This window comes from Scardinius erythrophthalmus (assembly GCF_964197995.2).
Source record: "Scardinius erythrophthalmus genome assembly, chromosome: 24".
Lineage (NCBI taxonomy): Eukaryota > Metazoa > Chordata > Actinopteri > Cypriniformes > Leuciscidae > Scardinius > Scardinius erythrophthalmus.
In genome coordinates, this window is record NC_138244.1 from 16,720,311 (window position 1) to 16,737,899 (window position 17,589).

Sequence of the window (17,589 nt, forward strand, 5' to 3'; positions counted from 1 at the left end):
TTTCAAATATATCTTAGGTGTGTGTTTATGTACATGTCTAATGGTAAACTGTTATTTTGAAATTATTTTATTAATGCAAATATTGAAAATGTTCACTATTGTATAAATAAGTTATTGTAACTTGTTATAAAGAGTTATGAGCATACAGACCATACATTATCTGTAGCTGTCCTGTGAATCTTTCACCATACCATATTTTAACTCTTCTATGTTTGGTTTATTTTCAGATGCAGACAATGAAGCTGTATCATTTGAATATGACGAAGAGGTAACTATGTCAATGCTACTTTAGTGCATAGTTTGTTCCGTGTTTTTGGTTTCTAAGACTTATACATGACTAAAAAACGAAATACATGGGTTCTCTTTCTGTCCATCTCTTTCTCCTATTTTAGGAAGAATATAACATCAACCCCGTTTTGATCAGACCCGATACAAATCAGCTTCCGTATCCTTTCCAAACCACCACAACCAGCCCCAGAGTTACTTCAACAGAGCGCCCGATCCATCCAGTCGTTAAGACAACACCAAGGACTCATGAAAGAAGACTCCCGGTGGAAGACTCGCAGGAGACTCACGATCATCATATTCCAGTGATATACACGGATAAACCTACAGTGAAATACACAGACCAACCTACCACCCCTGCAACCATAACCACCACAGTTGTTGTAGATGTACACACCACTAGACCAGATAGTTATAGTGTTGTAGCAGGTGTATCCTCAGAGTCTGATGGCCGAAGCAGTACCTTCACAGATTTTACAGCAAGTGTCACCCCTGAAACAAGTGTCACCCCTGAAACAAGTGTCACCTCTGAAACAAGTGTCACCTCTGAAACAAGTGTCACCCCTGAAACAAGTGTCACCTCTGAAACAAGTGTCACCCCTGAAACAAGTGTCACCCCTGAAACAAGTGTCACCCCTGAAACAAGTGTCACCCCTGAAACAAGTGTCACCTCTGAAACAAGTGTCACCTCTGAAACAAGTGTCACCTCTGAAACAAGTGTCACCCCTGAAACAAGTGTCACCTCTGAAACAAGTGTCACCCCTGAAACAAGTGTCACCCCTGAAACAAGTGTCACCCCTGAAACAAGTGTCACCTCTGAAACAAGTGTCACCCCTGAAACAAGTGTCACCTCTGAAACAAATGTCATCCCTGAAACAAGCGTCACCCCTGAAACAATTGTCACCTCTGAAACAAGTGGAACCCTTGAAACATTTGTAACATCAGCTCCGATAGACATTTCGGGGGTTGAGGAAGTGACTCGACCTGTAACTGACTCAGACAGTTATGGGGATAGTTCAGTGACTGTAGCCCCGTTGCCTGAAATCCCAATGGAATCAACTACCTCTACCTTCCCCCCTGAGGTCCCTCTGTGGCCTACAACTGCTAGCTTACCTTTTCCAACCACTGCCGCTTTCAGCACTGTTCTGTCGCAGACCACCAAGCCGGTGTCTAATGGTGAGAGCGCCTCGTATGCCCCCTCTGTATCTGACACTTTGTCCTACATGCATGCAAGTCCTGTGTCCCCCTTCTCCTTAAGCAGTAAGTTGTCTGAGCCCTTCCCTGACTGGGACATCCCGTACACTGCTTCCGTGCTGGTGTCTGGTGGTGCACAGTCTATCACCCCTTCCCCTTCCTACCCTACCCTATTCCTCACCGGTTCCGTGTCTTATTTAGACATGGAGCCTGTCTCTAGTGGTGGTTGTAATGATGATGATGGTGATGATGATGTTTTGTCTGGGTCCTTCTCGGCTGACCCCCAGTGTAGAAGTACTCTTCCCCCTCAAATGTTATCAGAAGCGACTGCTTCGGTTGTCTCCATGCAGCCAAACTTTGAACATGACATTTTACACCCCTCTGAGCGCCCCAGTACTGTCTCCATGCTGAGCACTCTTGCATATCTCCAGCCTTCGGTTCCTGTATCTAGGGACTACTCTTTGATGATGACAACCCTCGACTCCGATGCTTCTCTCTCAGGTAGCATTGGGGTCTCTTGCCTGTCGATGGAGTGCGTAGATTCTTCTCTAGTAGCTCCTACATTTAGTCAAGACAGTGGTGCATCTAGTGAAATCTCTTTGCATGCCTCTCCAAACATCCTGATGCCCTCCGCTACTTCTGGATTTTCCCCTTGTAGTGATCTCTCTGGAGACCTATCTAGTCCTGTAGATCTAGATTCATTTCTGTCCACCTCCAGCACTGGTACTCCTCTGTGCAGCAACGCAGAATTGGACCTTCGTGCCGAGGCTCTTTTGTCTTCTCTTCCCTTTTCCACCAAGCCTTCTAGTGACCTCAGCATTTCTGTTGCAGCCACCGTCAGCAGCATTGCCCAAAGTGCAATTGGACAGTCACAGGGAGCACCTACTCCCATAAGATCTTCAACCATTGCGTCAACCTCTACTCCAGTATTCAGATCCATACCTACTCCTGTGATGACTCCAACCCTTGCGCCAACCTCTGCCCCAGAATCCATCTCTGTGGTTGTCCCTGTTGTGCCCCCAACCGTTGCACTTTCCTCCGCTCCAGAGTCCAGTTCCATTCCCACACACTCTGCCGATGGGCAGCTGGAGAACAGTGCCTCGGGCTGGGCCCTTGATTTAGATTGGGGCCAGAGCTCAGCATCTGGAGATGAGAGCGTCATCCCATATATCACCACTGCCTCTCCTACAGAGGTTCCTCCTGTTGAGACGGATGATGGGAATGAGGAACACTCTTCCTCCTTCTACTTCGAGGGTGAGAACGGGACAGAGAGTGAAGCTACAGACTTCAGGGTCACCCTGCGGCCCAGTCCGTCCTGGACTCTACGAGGAAGTGGGGAAGAGGAGAGCGGATCAGGTGAAAACCTCACCGATAATGAGACGTCTTCAGACTTCAGTATTCCAGAGCGCACTGAGAGGGATTCAGAAGAGGAACCAGTGGAAGGTAAAGCTCTCGGTTACTGGCGTCCATTCCTGAAGGTGCTTCTTGATTTAGCCATGCTCAGTGAAGTTTGATCAGTGAATCATCAATGAAGAGTTTTGAAGTTCCTGAAAACTCTTGGTTCGAGGACAACTAATCCATCCTAAATAATGAATGCCATAATCCCCCACAAATGTAACCTAAACAACTAAAACCTCATCTAGAAAGTGTTAGTTCGCTGGGAAGGTAAGATTTGAAGAGCTTACTACAGCGCCCTTAATTAACGTATGCTTTTGACAAGTTAGGCTTAATGCCATAAAATGTGCTACTAAAGAACCATCATCTTAATCAGAAATCCCATCATCACAATATGTGTCTTATTCCTAGTCCCATGTGATTCCTGTGTTCTGTGTTGTCTTGCATGTTGTTCATGTGATTATTTGCTAAAAATGTGCATTAGCATGCTCACAACTGTCATCAGAAACATACCAACAGCATGTTTTCCATCTCAAGTCGAATCCATGTTACCTGGTTACACATTTAGCCTTTACTGTAGCCATTTGTTAATGGGATCAGTTAGTAGATTCATCAAGCGTTATATGATAGAAAGTCTGAATAGCAAATTAAACCGCATGGAGGCTTAGCATCTGAGCTAAGATTTGGTTTAGCTCTGGGAAACAACAACAACTGCCTAAATTATTTTTGTTTGTGATTCCTCCATTGGATAACACAGTCATTTTACTGTTTGTCCAGCAGAGGGCAGCAAAACTCTTATATGTAGTCACTAGTAGGTGACAGCTGGCAGTGGCAGCATTGTGTTTTGGCTGGGATGCTGAGGTCATCTCAGACAGTCCTAGGCCAGGTCTTAATCTCTCAAACGTGTCTGTCTGCAATGAATTATGACCTGTGAACTCTTTAGCTTCTTAGTGTCAGACCAACTCAAAACACATTTCTGATGGAATAGATTAAGTGGTGCTATGCCAATCCTTATGGGTGACATACTGATTATAGGGTCTTTAAGAATCAAAGATAAACTGAGTCAATATCCTTGACCTCAGTATCATGGTAAAGGACAAAAGGTGTTTTGTTTTGACAACTTATTTATTTTTACAAATTTTAACTACAAAATAGAACCTTTACTAGAAGTCTTTACCATTAGATATTCATTCATTGTTTAATCATTTGTATACAATTTTAAAATCAAAGCCTTTTTTATTTATTGACTTGTTATTTTCCTCAGTTACTCCATGTCTTAAGGCGTACTGGTTTGCAAATGATGTCACTTTAGTGCTATAGTAAAATTAACCTGAATTTTTGTTACAATTTACATGAAGTGGGATAGTTCCACTTGACTTCAAGGTGTGTAAAAAAACATATTGAACAAGGTGAGTTTTTATTCCAGTGTATATCATACATTTTTATTGTTAATTAGTCTTTTAATGAGTCTGATAGGATACTGAATGTCCTGTTTCTAAAAGAACATTGATTATTGATAATGCTCTGATCGGAGGAGGGTGTTTTTTAACTCATAGACGCCAGTAACAGCAGTCATGAGTCGCGGGTGGCCCTGTCGAGCAGCATTGAGCGGCAGAAGGCTGTGGTTCCTCTGGCTGTGGTCTCCACCCTCACTTTCCTGGGTCTCATTGTTTTGATTGGCATTTTTATCTACTGGAGGTAAGTCTTATAGATAACAGCATCTTCACAAAACAATTGCAGCACAGTTGTACTCCATAATAGGGATATATTAAATAATATTAAACTATATTTAAAGGTATAGCGGAGGATTTTTTACTTCCGGGTGGATCACCTATACTATTGGTCCTCCTAATTGTCAATCATTCTGGTGAATCAATCAAACTTTTCAAAAAGTGGAGAGGGCGGGTCTTATCTAAAATTCGGAAAGATCCTCCGCTATACCTTTAATATAGAATTGTAAATTTATACATATATTTATACATTGTATATTAAAATCTATAATATATAGATTATATTAGGGATATATGAAACTTTTGGCCAATACCGATAACAGTTTATATTTGAAAGCCAATAAGCAATATATTGGCTGATAAATCTAAATCCAAGTGTTTATATAATGTTTGATATAATGTTTTATATAATGTTGTTGAGAGCCTGATTTCAAAAACAAAAGTCTCACCATTAAAATCCATGTCCCAAGCACACAATTATAATGTTCTCTATAATTTTATGACAGACTTGCACTGCACATGTTGTACTTAACAGTATTTTCCTTTTTTGAAGTGATTCCAATCATATTTCAAGCAATTCAAAACCATCATGGCGAACAGTGCGCATCCGAAGTGTCTAAGTTCAAGGAAATAATCTATTATGTAGCGGCTTTAATATATCGGCCAATTTTTTGTATTTGTCTCGATAACTATAAAAACGTAAAAAATTTACATATATCAGCCAATTCCAATATGGTGGCCGATATATTGCTCATCCCTAATATATATGGATTGCTGACCATTAAAATTATTAAATAATATTTTCATTTGACAAGAATAAAAGCAGTTATTTCAAGCAAGCTTTTTTGTAAACTCTGTTTTGGCATTGGTCATGCGAAGCTGATTTGGACAGGCAATGAAAACAAAAATACACTTCCTCTGAGACAGCTGCTCATGATTTCCATCATATTGTTACTAATCCATAATCATAACAATCGTCGATAAGGAGGAGAAGGGGGAGCGGTGTGGCCCCATGAGAAGCGTGTTGTCTGTCTGTGATGGGGGTCTAATCTTGGGCACAGACCCAATCTCACACCCACCGGGTGAGGGACCACCTCAAAGGAAAGCAAGATAAACAAGCCATGATGTGGCGGTGGTCTGTGTGTGTGTGTGTGAAACCGGCCAGAATTCCCACCAAAGCGATAAAAATGGTCCTTCCACACCAGGATGGAAGTCTGCAATCCTGTTTTCCTTCAAATATTCCCAACCGTGAAATAAGCAACTTTGGCAATCCCATCAAGAACATGTCTCGGATGTGTAAACAGTTTAGCAGCACGAGATTGTACATTTCTCATTCCGACGTGCCTCTTGACCCTTCAACATATTGCTCATGTTTGACTTTTTGTTGTTACACCGTGAAGATTGCGAGGAGATTAAATCGGTAATCTTGGAGCTGGTGATTAAATCTCCGATATGCTGATCTGTTGTTTGTGGGCCTACAGGGAACACATGCTGCCAGGCTGGAGAAAGAACCTCCACGTGATTATGTTCAACACGACCAAGTCATGTTCATGTCTTGTTAGTGCAGCCGTGGGTGGTTCAATCTCAGCAGAACATGGGCATGTACGACTGCTTGTCCATCTGTAGCTACATGGTGCTCATTTGGAGAGCAGACAGATGCGCACTTAATGGGACGTCTTGAAACGTTAGCGTTAAATCTGCGTCGCCCATCGTTTTGTGCTCACTAATCCCTTCCAAGAAGTTACGTTTTTAGACAAAACAGCTTCCGGTTAAGGAAGTCCTCTGAGTGATCCTGTTAAAAACGTGTTGTGGATTAGATTAAATATGGTTTTTGTGTTTCTTTTTTAAGCCTGGAGTTCAGTCTCAAGCACATATGTGGATAAGAAACAACAACACGCAAATAATCCAAGCTTGTGTGTGAGAACCATGTATTTTTGTGAAGGAAATTTGCATAGTACATCCACTTTACATGCTAATCAGTCAACAGTACTTCTGTTACATAAAGTGTTGGTGTAGAAAAAGTGTTTAATGTCGTTGCAGGAAATGTTTTCAGACTGCTCATTTCTACATTGAAGACAGCACATCACCCAGGGTGATTTCCTCTTCACCAATGCTGAGCCCTACAGGTAACACGCACACTTTTTCAGAATCATAACAGGGACTTTCTGTTGATACTAGATCTTATCTGTTCATTTATTTATAAAAAAAAAAAAGAATTGCATGTCATGTACGTAATGACTTAACTACACCTCTTCAATGATAAGCACAATACACAGTTCTGAAATAATTGCAATATTTGTTGGGGGGAATAAAGTTTGAAATGTCAGGGTGGTGCATAATATCATTTGATATAATAAAGAAAAATCAATAAAGGAAAACCTTAAAAGTTTTTGTTTTTTTATAATATAACAAATATTTTTTTTAAAATGCTTGTAATATTTGAACATTTTGTCATGTCACCAACATACAGGGGAAAAAAATTATAATCATCTTTTTTTTGGCCACATGACATTTTTGGTGCCCACAATGTAGGCAAAAACTGACCAACATATAAATGAATCTGGCCATGAACAGGTTTTTTCACATTATTGTTAGCCAATAATGTCATTTCTCTGAATATGATCAGTGTACGTCATAATTGCATTCATAAATGCTGTTTTTTTGTCATTAGTGATTGTGTTTTTGCACTTCCAGGTGAACATGAACCCCAGTCAGTAAAGAAATTTGTAAAGCACGTGACTGACCTTCACAACACCAACTCATTTTCCCGAGAGTTTGAGGTTTGTATCCCCCTCTCTTTTGACACTCCTCAAAGGACAGCTGTCTCGTACGAGCCTTGATGTAGCAGATCAACGTGTCATTAAGGCATGTCTTATAAATGAATTGTTTGGTTCGCTCAGGCACGATTATGCTGTTTCTATCCATTCATGCATGAACCAGGTTGTTGATTTGAGTTATAATTAGGTCAGTAAGACGCTCAGCTCTATATTCCAGTCAGGTGCACAAAAAGACCCGGTTTCAGCTTAATTAACATCAATCAGTGTCAGATAGTACATTCTCACCATAACATTCATTTATTCACACTTGATTAGATCACTCAAAAATCAAGCAAGCTTTAATTGGACACAAACACGGCAGTAAACTTATTATTACCTATGAAAAAGTGATGGATGGGTTTCATAAGTTTCGTGCGCAAGTTCATAACGCTTTTTGTGTTACGCTCAGGCTGAATTAAAGTTTATTCTCCACACACCCACTAGTGATTCGTGTTTTGTGGCAGGCTAAAACTTACACAATGCAAACTGTAGTGTTTAAATGCAAGTTCTGTTCAATCCATGACAGAACGGCTTTGGATTCTGTCCATTTTGATTGATCATAAATGATATTTGTGGCTACGTTCATTCATACAGCAGTGAAAAAGATTCCCGAAAATGTTGTGGAATTCCTTATTCCAACTCTAACAGAAATGCTGAACAAAAAAGTGAATCATTCACTGGATCAAACCAAAACCTCAATTGACAGTTAATTTCATAAGAAAAGTATTTTAAAAAAGACTTAATTTGGGTATATTTCCACGTTTTCTGCATTTTTAAGATATAGCAGAGGATTTTTTACTTCCGGGTGGATCACCTATACTATTGGTCCTCCTAATTGTCAATCATTCTGGTGAATCAATCAAACTTTTCAAAAAGTGGAGAGGGCGGGTCTTATCTAAAATTCGGAAAGATCCTCCGCTATACCTTTAAAGAAAAAGATTTGAAAGATTTTTAAGAAATTAAGACTCTTTCTGGCTCAGAGAAAAAAGCTACTTGTAACTTCTTGTAATTGCAACTTTATATCTCGAAATTGTAACATATCTCACAATTGTAGCTTTATTTCAATTGCAATTATTTCTCAATTTCGACGTTATGTCTAACAATTATTTATGAGAAGTTAAGACTTTCTGGCTCAGAGAAAAAAGCTACTTGTAACTTCTTGTAATTGCAACTTTATATCTCGAAATTGCCACTTTATATCTCACAATTGCAATTATTTCTCATAATTGCAACTTTATGTCTCACAATTAAGACTTTACTTCTCATAGCTGTGACTTTATATTTTTCAATTGCGACTTTATTTCTTGTAATTATGAATTTGTATCTCAAAAATATTTCTTAAAGTTGTATCACTCTATTGACCAATCAGCATCCAGTACTGGAACTTGTAGGCAATTTGCATAATTAAAATGAACAGAATCCAACCCAGACTGTCAGTGCTTTTGCTTTAATCTGTTTTGTTTATCAATGGTGCCTGGTTTGTTATTATATTTCATTGCTTTTCGCATTCTCACCCCCCCATTAGATATTGAAAGAGTATTTTGAGGTAAGCTACATTTCCCTTTAATTTCTTTGCTTTTGATAGCTTTAGCATGTATTTGTGATGCTCACTTGTCTGCATCTTTTGTGTAAAGTCTTTGACCGTGTCTTTGGTGTTTGGTTATTGGAATAGAGGATTTTTTGTGTGTTTTTTTTAGGAAGTTCAGACATGCACCGTGGACCTTGGAACAACTACAGACTGTTCAAGCCATCCGGACAATAAGAACAAGAACCGATACGTCAACATTTTAGCCTGTGAGAACCACTGTCACAATATATGAGCATTAGATGTATGCAGAGCTGATCTAAAATGGTCATTTCTTGGATTTCATCCTTTAGATGACCACACCAGAGTGCGACTCGCACCCCTGAACGACAAAGACGGAAGAAGCGGAGGAGACTATATAAACGCCAACTACGTGGATGTAAGTTGTAGTCAACATTAGCTCAGAAGCATTACAATGCAGGCATATCATGATAATTGTATTATTATTTAATCAGCGAGGCATGCCTACCTCAAAGTGCAACTGTTTAACTAGCAGATATGATTAAAACAATTAAAAAGCCATTCTGATTTGCTATTGATTTAATCTTGGAAAGTCAGGCATGGTGTCAGCTCGAGTGTGAGAAAATATTTGGAGCCACTATTGAAAGATTGTGTCACCTGAGATGTTCTTTCAACGTTTAAGCTAAGAATACTTGCTAAGAATGCTAGCTTTATTTGTCTCCTCTCTTCAAGGGTTTTAACAAACCGAAAGCCTACATTGCAGCACAAGGGCCTTTGAAGTCCAGCACACCGGATTTCTGGCGGATGGTGTGGGAGCAGAACGTGGGAGTGATTGTTATGATCACAAACCTAGTGGAGAAAGGAAGGGTGAGCTGTTTTATAAGTCTACCTAAAATGCAATATCTGATATGTAAGGAGTCAGTTCACCCAAAAATGAGAATTCTGTCATCAACATTGTATGGTTTCAGAAGATTTGGAGTGTCACATGGACCTGTTTTTTGGTATATTGTGGAGCTTGACAACTCCAGTTCCCATTCACTTTCGTTGCATAGAAAATACAGTAGTGGCCAAAAGTGATGCCTAGGAAATTTACATCTTTAGCCATTAATCAAAAATTATTAGAAATCTGTTAAAGGCGCCACTGGCAAAACCAGCACTGCGAGTTTGAGAGGTGGTGCCCCGCCAAATCTCACGAGAATCACGACTTGCTTTACGGCACGACGTCACATACAACAACATATGAAGCAGCCTCTATGGAAGACACTAGCACGCGTTTCAGACATGAATCATGGCAGAGTCGACGAAGAAAACAAAGAGAGCGCGGTCTGAAGAGTGCAGAGACGGCTCTGCGTGAGTGGTATTTACGACAGTAACGTTAAATACAAGTACTCCACAGTGGCTCTAGGGGTCGCTGTTTGAGAAAAACAGAAATTGCATAGTGTATCTTTAAAGATTTTGTAAGCATATTGCATAGTTGTGGTTAGAGTCAATTGTTTTACTTGTGATAATGCAATGAAAGATGTCAAATTGTGCAGACATAATTTTATGTAAAAAACAAGAGAGAACCAACTAAATAAATATTAATAGCTGTGGTCAATGTATGCTTTTTCCTGTGAGCGTTTTCTTTTTTTCTGCATAGTAAAATAAAACTTGTAGCTGTAGCTTGCCTTTTTTTGCCAAATATTTTTGTCAGATAAATACATTAACCAACTTCTGGTTTTTTATTTAAAAAATATGGTAACACTTTAGTTTAGGATCCAATTCTCACTATTAACTAGTTGATTAGCATGTATATTACTAGGATATTGGCTGTTTATTAGTACTTATAAAGCCTTATTCTGCATGACCATATTCTACATCCCTTAATCCTACCCAATACCTAAACTTAACTACCTTACTAACTATTAATAAGCAGTAATTAGGAGTTTATTGAGGCAAAAGTCATAGTAAATAGTTAGTTAATGGTGAGAACTGGACCCTAAACTAAAGTGTGACCAAAAAGGTTTAATATTTTCCTCATATTTTGATGGTTTATTCTAACTTGTAATAAAAAATCGAAAGGGTTTGGACAAAGATGAGAATGAATGGCAGAATTTATATTGAAGTAAATAGTTGTTCGCAATGACCAATTGTTTCTCCATTTCTCAGAGGAAGTGTGACCAGTACTGGCCTCTGGAGAAGCAGGAGGAGTACGGCTGTTTTTTGGTTACTGTTAAGAGCACAAAAGTCCTCGCGTACTACACCCAGAGAACCTTCACCATCAGAAATACCAGCCTAAAGAAGGTATCCAGCAGGGATACACAGCATCTTGGCACCATATCGGTTATGGGTCGATATTAGAGATTTTTTGTTGTTTATTTGTTAGCATTACATGTATATATATGCCGTTTTGATTTCGTCAGGGTTCTCAGAGAGGTCATAGTAACGAGAAGACGGTGATACACTATCACTACACACAGTGGCCAGACATGGGCGTTCCTGAGTATGTCCTGCCTGTGCTTTCATTCATCTACAAGTCCTCTAGAGCCAAAACAGATGACATGGGTCCAGCGATTGTACACTGCAGGTGGGCTACAGGACTTTCTTTAAATGTTGCAAGTGTCATATTGTATATTTCACATTTCTTCTGAGTGTTTGTGTATGTTTTTAGTGCTGGGGTGGGCCGAACAGGGACCTACATAGTGTTGGACAGCATGTTAAAACAGATTAAAGAGCAGGGGACAGTCAACATTCTGGGCTTCCTCAAACACATTCGTACACAACGGAACTATCTAGTTCAAACGGAGGTGAGTGAACCGAAATTAAAGTCTCATTCTGGTATAGAGAACTTAATTTTTTTCTTCATTTTTTACTGTTTAATCGATCCTCAGTGTTACTGTGTTTCTTATTATTTGGACTCAAAGTAAAATTTTGATGATCAAGTATCCTTCTCAAGATCATCTGGTCTGGTCCCCTTACAGGAGCAGTACATCTTTACCCATGATGCTCTAGTTGAGGCCATTTTAAGTCAAGAGACAGAGGTGCCATCAAGCCATATTCATCAGTATGTTAACAACCTCCTGACCCCAGGGTCCTCATGCAAGACGTGCCTGGAAAAGCAGTTTAAAGTAAGTGCGCTCTTAGTTTTTAGGGATTACTGAAGAGCACAGCTGGAAGTCTTTGTTTTACCACAGATGAATTGGAGTGGAATGATATAACTTCTACATGACAATGACCTTGTGATTGCAGTTGGTGTGCCAGTCAAATGCTAAACAGAACGATTACACCAGTGCCCTGAATGACTGCAACAGAACGAAGAACAGGAGCTGCTCTCTCATTCCTGGTGGGTTCACAAAACTACTGCATTTATTGTTCTTCATCATATTATGATAGATAGATAGATAGATAGATAGATAGATAGATAGATAGATAGATAGATAGAAATAGATAGAAATAGATAGACAGACAGACAGACAGACAGATAGAGAGACAGACAGGCAGAGATAGATAGATAGATAGACAGACAGACAGACAGACAGACAGACAGACAGACAGACAGACAGACAGACAGACAGACAGACAGACAGACAGACAGACAGACAGACAGACAGACAGATAGATAGATAGACAGACAGACAGACAGACAGACAGACAGACAGACAGACAGACAGACAGACAGACAGACAGATAGATAGATAGATAGACAGATGGATGGATAAATAGATAGATGGATAGATAGACGGATGGACGGATGGACGGATGGATGGATGGATGGATGGATGGATGGATGGATGGATGGATGGATGGATGGATGGATGGATGGATGGATGGATGGATGGATAGACGGATGGATGGATAAATAGATAGATAGATAGATAGACGGACGGACGGACGGACAGATAGATAGATGGATAGATGGATAGATGGATAGATAGATAGATAGATAGACAGATGGATGGATAAATAGATAGATAGATAGATAGATAGACAGATGGATGGATAAATAGATAGATAGATAGATAGATAGATAGATAGATAGATAGATAGATAGATAGATAGATAGATGGATAGACAGATGGATGGATAAATAGATAGATAGATAGATAGACAGATGGATGGATAAATAGATAGATAGATAGATAGATAGATAGATAGATAGATAGATGGATAGATAGATAGATAGACAGATGGATGGATAAATAGATAGATAGATAAACAGATGGATGGATAAATAGATAGATAGATAGATAGATAGATGGATAGATAGATGGATAGATAGATAGATAGACAGATGGATAAATAGATAGATAGATAGATAGATAGATAGATAGATAGATAGATAGATAGATAGATAGATAGATAGATAGATAGATAGATAGACAGATGGATGGATAAATAGATAGATAGATAGATAGATAGATAGATAGATAGATAGATAGATAGATAGATAGATAGATAGATAGATAGATAGATAGATAGATAGATAGATAGATAGATAGACAGACAGATGGATGGATGGATAAATAGATGGATGGCTGCATGGATGGACAGATATGTAGTTCCACAAACTGACTGTTCTGTGTGTTTTGCAGTGGAGAAATCCAGAGTGTGTTTGTCCACATCAGCAGGAGAGACGTCAGACTACATCAATGCTTCATATGTCATGGTGAGACATTCAGTGTTTCTAAAGTCAGTCCTCTCAGCAGGTTATTCAGACTCACATTCAGACTCATTCATGCTTTCATATCAGGGCTATCGGCAGAGCAAAGAGTTCATCATTACCCAGAATCCTTTACCCAGCACAGTGAAGGACTTGTGGAGGATGGTGTGGGATCACAATGCCCAGGTTATTGTGTCACTGCCGGATACGAGTAACACGGTCAGTACTACGGTAAACATCATTATAGTATGTATCGCTAACTGCATTATAGTGTCATGTAGGCTGCACGATTAATCGAAACGAAACTGTTTGATGGTTTTAGTCTTATCATTTTACAGTTGTAATTTAAAATTAAATTATTGGATACCTTTCCTTAAATACATGATTTGATTATGCGTCACACCTGGATTTCCTATTGATCTTCCAGTGCTAAATGAAACAGATCGTCCTTTCTTTCGTCTCTCGTTCACTCTCTCCCTCCCTGTCATTTTCTTTATTCCATTCCCAGACAGAAGACAGCGAGCCAATCGTATTCTGGCCCACGAGAGATCAGCCAATCAGCTACGAGACCTTCTCTGTATCGTTAAGAGGGGAGGGCCACGTGTGCCTGTCCAATGAAGACATGTTGATAGTGCAAGATTACATCTTAGAGGCGACGCAGGTAACATAAGATCCGCTGCACAGCCAATCAGATTTAACAGCTAACATTAGCAACCCAAAGAGGATCAGAGATTTTACCCATCATACAAAAGCTGCGCTAATCGATTCAGAGAGATGTAAATGAGCGATTTCTGTGTGTCGTTTCTCCAAAACCATTCAAAAACACAAACGCAGGCATCTGTTTTGAAGATCGCAGCTGGTGCCTGCCGTACGATTGTGGAAAATATTAGGAGGAGCAAATGGCCGATGACGAAAGCGAGAACAGAGTCTGTTAAACAACACATCTGCTGCTTTTCACACACTTAGCATTAAACCATCTGTATCAGCTGAATCCCACACAGACGTGATCATAAACACACACACATTTAATTGATCTGTTTTCTCCCTCTTTTCAGGATGATTTTGTTCTAGAAGTGAAGCATTACCGGACGCCACGCTGGCCCAACCCAGACAGTCCTATCAGTAACGTCTTTGAGCTGATCAACATCGTCCAAAAAGAGTCCGGCTCCAAAGATGGACCCATGGTCGTGCACGACGAGTGAGTTGCATCTTGGCCCTGAAGGAGATGCACACTGCGTCTTGGAAAAGACACGTTATGTTTGTTCCAGAAGCTAGTGAGCCGCCTCACTGTCTGCTGTCTGAAAAGATCAGCTTAGACCAGCTTGAGTTTCCAGGCTGGGTTATGATGGTCTAGATTCTGTTAAACAGTAATAATAATAATAAATATAGCTGTGAGCAGCAATAATCAGGGTTTAAAGGAGAACTCCGGTCAATTTTTTTGTAAATTTGGAGTGCTGTCAGTACAGAGAACAACGACAAAAATCTTCAACAAAAATTTCAACTCGACAATCGATTACTATGGACTTCGATCGAAAACAGGATGTAAATACAGGTATGTGCGCTGGCTGAATAAACATAATTTTCTATTCATATCTTTCACATCTACTGCAGTCAAATTCACCCGCGTTCACTCTGAAGGAATCACCCACATTGGCTGGGCACTTGTAATGACACATCAAGGATGTTAAGAGGCTAAAAGCAGGTTTAAAACTTGCCCCATTGAAGTCAACAGGGTGCAAATTTTAAAAAGAGGATAACACGGTGTAGGCAACACCGATTTTTGTCGTTGTTCTCTGTATTGACAGCACTCCAAATTTACAAAAAAATAAACTTGAAACTTCAATTTGTAAAAATTGACCGGAGTTCTCCTTTAAGAGATGTCCGTAAAAGTTTCCATGCTTCTTTAGAATCATGTGACGCATGTGCTCACCCAATTTCGTGAAGTTCTACGCAAATCAGGCAGGAAGAGGGTCATTTTCAGCCATTTCATGGGATTTGCCATAGAAATACAGACACTTGAGCCAACGCCTAATGGTTTTCAAGTTTTCATGGTTTCAAGTACTTTCGAAATGGATAGACAGTCAGATAGAGAGATAGATGGTGTGAATACTACCAGCCCTTAAAGTTTCAAGTCTCTACGACTTACGGTTTGGTCTGCCCGATCACTTTTTAGGGGAGAATGCTGACCCTAGGAAATTTGAACAATTACAATAGGCTTTCAGCGCTACGCACTTGAACTCCTAATAAGAAGAAACATCTAGTAAATAATTATTGGAGATTATTTGTATTCAGCGGACAGTGAATCTTATGTTAGGGGCCAAACAAATGGGTTTCAAAGTGAAAGTTTTTGAAGACGATACCGTCATCGTCTCTGTGTAAACTACAAAACGCGTGAACTGGGATCATTTTGACAACGTTGTCGCCTGTACGCGAAAAACTTTTTCTTTTTTAGTACATCAATGTCATGTAAACATAATAGTCAGATGTATATTTGAAAGAATTCTCTTATACTCACCAAGGCTGCATTTATTTGATCAACAATTTTGTACAGTATACTGTAATATTGCTTGAATATTGTGGAAACTTGGGTTTCCAGGATTATTTATTTGTACGTTATCAAAAATTTATTTGAAATATAATTATTTTGTAACACTGATTTTACTGTCACCTTTGATCAACTTAATGCATGAAAGTATACATTTCTTTCCAAAAAAGAAGAAAAATCTTACTAACCCCAAAATTTTGAAAGGTAGAAATAAATATAACACTTTTCATTATAAGTATTGTTCCAAAGGCATATTACGGAGGATATATTAAGTGAATAATACAACAGTGCAAAGTATTCATGTTTTTACGGTGCAAGTAAAGAGAGATGAAAGACATGAAATATTTTTCCAGTAACTGCTAAAACTAAATGTCAAATGCAGATTTATTTGAATTACTTTTAAAATCCCATTACATTTTGATTCCTATTGGTACTTTTTATTATTTAAATTTATATGAATATTTTTTACAGGACCCCCTTGTGGCTCACCAGTCCCTGGAAAACCTTTGCTTTAATATAATTTTTTTAATCAATACTTTGCAGTATTGAATAAAATACTATTATGCATTTAACTAGAAATATTTCAAATTATATTTCAAGGTAATAAGTCGGGAGCACGTCTATAATGCTGCGTGGGTTGGCGGCTCGCTAGGATTAAGAACTGAACATGCTTTATATATTATCGATTAGTTTTGATTTCCGCTTGTGTATCTGCAGAAATGGTGGTGTGACTGCGGGAACGTTCTGTGCGCTGTTCACTCTCCTGCAGCAGCTTGAGGCCGAGAGCGTGGTGGACGTCTACATGGTGGCCAAGATGATCAACCTCATGAGGCCTGGAGTCTTCACTGACATTGTGAGGCTTCATCTGGCTGCTTTCTTTCAATAGAACTCGGATAACAAGCATTTCTTTTATTGGGTTATAGAACTTCAATGCTTTTCTTTCCAAAAAAAAGAAAAGAAAAAACACATCAAAATGCATCAACTTGAACATCGATTTTGGCTATATAGACATGAATTCTGAAATGTTAAGATGGAAAAAAAATGTTTAAATCTAATTTAATATAGATAATTTAGAATTATTCATTGCATATGAAGGTATATGTAATATATAAAATGAAATATAGGTCTATATTATGTTCTTGGGCAACTACTTTCATAGTATGTATGAGCTCTTTTATATTTGAAGATATTTCTTTTTGTAAATGTAGTGTTTTCCATGTGTCTGCAGACTATTGGCATTTAGACATTTTAAAGGAAATGTAGCAACTTATTTTTCTCTGCATATCTGGAGTTGGCAGCAGTTACGACAAGGAAAAAGTCAGTCATTAATAATCCTGCCCTGAGGTGGAATTAACTCAAATCCACAAGGGAAAATGGAATATTTTGAGTGGTATGTTGTGGTCAAACTACCAACATGTTCTTATGTGTTTTTCTCCCCC

The 17,589-nt window shown here is 39.1% G+C and overlaps 1 protein-coding gene across 2 annotated transcripts in view; it reads left to right on the forward strand.

Moving 5' to 3' along the window:
• ptprz1a (protein tyrosine phosphatase receptor type Z1a) overlaps window positions 1-17,589 on the forward strand; it is a 56,672-nt gene that overhangs the window by 38,208 nt on the left and 875 nt on the right. Inside the window, exons 11-30 of one of the 2 annotated variants that reach the window (XM_081355707.1) lie at window positions 228-268; window positions 393-822; window positions 1,231-2,922; window positions 4,431-4,572; window positions 6,645-6,730; window positions 7,299-7,384; window positions 8,946-8,966; window positions 9,118-9,214; window positions 9,299-9,384; window positions 9,699-9,833; window positions 11,115-11,249; window positions 11,369-11,532; window positions 11,617-11,752; window positions 11,927-12,073; window positions 12,195-12,288; window positions 13,538-13,611; window positions 13,696-13,824; window positions 14,114-14,266; window positions 14,661-14,803; window positions 16,868-17,003. In XM_081355707.1, the coding sequence (XP_081211833.1) occupies window positions 228-268; window positions 393-822; window positions 1,231-2,922; window positions 4,431-4,572; window positions 6,645-6,730; window positions 7,299-7,384; window positions 8,946-8,966; window positions 9,118-9,214; window positions 9,299-9,384; window positions 9,699-9,833; window positions 11,115-11,249; window positions 11,369-11,532; window positions 11,617-11,752; window positions 11,927-12,073; window positions 12,195-12,288; window positions 13,538-13,611; window positions 13,696-13,824; window positions 14,114-14,266; window positions 14,661-14,803; window positions 16,868-17,003 (4,127 nt within the window). Of the gene's footprint in view, window positions 1-227; window positions 269-392; window positions 2,923-4,430; window positions 4,573-6,644; window positions 6,731-7,298; window positions 7,385-8,945; window positions 8,967-9,117; window positions 9,215-9,298; window positions 9,385-9,698; window positions 9,834-11,114; window positions 11,250-11,368; window positions 11,533-11,616; window positions 11,753-11,926; window positions 12,074-12,194; window positions 12,289-13,537; window positions 13,612-13,695; window positions 13,825-14,113; window positions 14,267-14,660; window positions 14,804-16,867; window positions 17,004-17,589 lie in introns of both variants that reach the window. The other variant, XM_081355708.1, reaches the window with a different exon arrangement.